Source organism: Triticum aestivum, unplaced genomic scaffold (genome assembly GCF_018294505.1).
Source record: "Triticum aestivum cultivar Chinese Spring unplaced genomic scaffold, IWGSC CS RefSeq v2.1 scaffold32380, whole genome shotgun sequence".
In the NCBI taxonomy this organism is placed as follows: domain Eukaryota; kingdom Viridiplantae; phylum Streptophyta; class Magnoliopsida; order Poales; family Poaceae; genus Triticum; species Triticum aestivum.
Genome location: NW_025225977.1, coordinates 4,332 through 6,110, shown reverse-complemented (window position 1 = coordinate 6,110; position 1,779 = coordinate 4,332). Strand labels below are relative to the sequence as shown.

Below are 1,779 nucleotides of genomic sequence, written 5' to 3'. Positions count from 1 at the left end.
TGCTTTGTATACAAAGCGGGGACCCTTTTTCGGTATTCCAGAGTAGTCGCCGGGGTGCTGGATCCGTAGAGAGAAAAATAATGGAGAAGGTCCACTAACATCAAAGAAGGAGAGTACTCTAGAACACGGTAGCACCTTCATGGGCCGAAAAGAAAAACAAGGAGAAGCTCGTGGAGCCGAGCTGAAAAGCGAAACGTAACCAAACGCTCAGAGTATTCGAGATGCTTCAAGAGCAGCACCTGCGACGCTATAAGTACCTGAGCCTCAGTCCCATCGGTCTCCATCGGTCCATCCCAACTCAAGCCAGTGTCACGCAACAGCAAACAACATCCTTTTCCTACCTACGATCCGATACCGAATTTTCCGAGCGCACAAGCCAAACCAAAGCAAACACTGACGATGTCGATCGTGAGGCGGAGCAACGTGTTCGACCCCTTCGCCGACCTTTGGGCGGACCCCTTCGACACCTTCCGTTCCATCGTCCCGGCGATCTCAGGCGGCAGCAGCGAGACGGCCGCGTTCGCCAACGCCCGTGTGGACTGGAAGGAGACCCCCGAGGCGCACGTCTTCAAGGTCGACCTCCCCGGCGTGAAGAAGGAGGAGGTCAAGGTGGAGGTGGAGGACGGCAACGTGCTCGTCGTCAGCGGCGAGCGGAGCAGGGAGAAGGAGGACAAGAACGACAAGTGGCACCGCGTGGAGCGCAGCAGCGGCAAGTTCGTGCGGCGTTTCCGGCTGCCGGAGGACGCCAAGGTGGAGGAGGTCAAGGCCGGGCTGGAGAACGGCGTGCTCACCGTCACCGTGCCCAAGGCCGAGGTCAAGAAGCCCGAGGTGAAGGCCATCGAGATCTCCGGCTGACTGCATGCGTTTGGACGTATGCTCATTCAGGTTGGAGCCAATTTGGTTGATGTGTGTGCGAGTTCTTGCGAGTCTGATGAGACATCTCTGTATTGTGTTTCTTTCCCCAGTGTTTTCTGTACTTGTGTAATCGGCTAATCGCCAACAGATTCGGCGATGAATAAATGAGAAATAAATTGTTCTGATTTTGAGTGCAGTGCAGATTTTGCGTACACAAAATTTGACCCTTTTTTGCTTGCAGTTGGGATGGATACACTGACAGGCTTTCTTCTACCGAAACATCGGTACACTGAATGTCTTCTGTCTCACATTTAGCTTTCATAATCGTGGGTCTACAATGATTTTGTGACTTCTATTCTGCCTCACCTTCAGTTTTCTTTGTTCTTCTTTGAGAAATACATTCAGTGTTCATTAATCAGTTATTTCTAGGACAGAAAGAGAGCAGAGACATGCCATCAGAAGCCTCTTAGATTTGAAGCCTCCCAGTGCGCCAAGAGTGGCCCTGTAAGGTTGTTAAATTCATAAATATATTTAAAGTTAATGAATATTTTTTAAGTTTGTGAACATTTTTAAATTTGCTTAGTTTATTTCAAATTTACAAACATTTTTTAAAGTATATTATATGTTTTTTAAAAAATCCAAGGGCTTTTAAAACCTTGAATATCTTTTGATTTAACAATTCTTTAATAAAAGAATGTTAGCCGGAGCGAGTGAATAAAAGCTAAGCAAATGAGAGCTAAGTGAGCGAGAGCTTCCTGGACCATGTGAACATTATAACAACAATTCCACGGTTTTAGCCTGGAGTAGATCATCTCAAGAGGCTCACACAACAACCACCAGCTAACACTCATGCCGTAACACATAAGGGCATCACTACCACACGTCAAACGACTCCCCTCTCATCTTAGAACAAATATCATCTAT

General features: G+C 47.6%; 1 protein-coding gene across 1 annotated transcript; it reads left to right on the top strand.

Moving 5' to 3' along the window:
- The first annotated feature begins 284 nt into the window (after positions 1-284).
- Positions 285-1,051, top strand: LOC543277 (16.9 kDa class I heat shock protein 1-like). The gene has a single exon (NM_001427967.1). It carries the CDS (start codon positions 400-402, stop codon positions 853-855), a length of 456 nt encoding a protein of 151 aa, NP_001414896.1. The 5' UTR covers positions 285-399; the 3' UTR covers positions 856-1,051.
- The last annotated feature ends 728 nt before the right edge of the window (positions 1,052-1,779 follow it).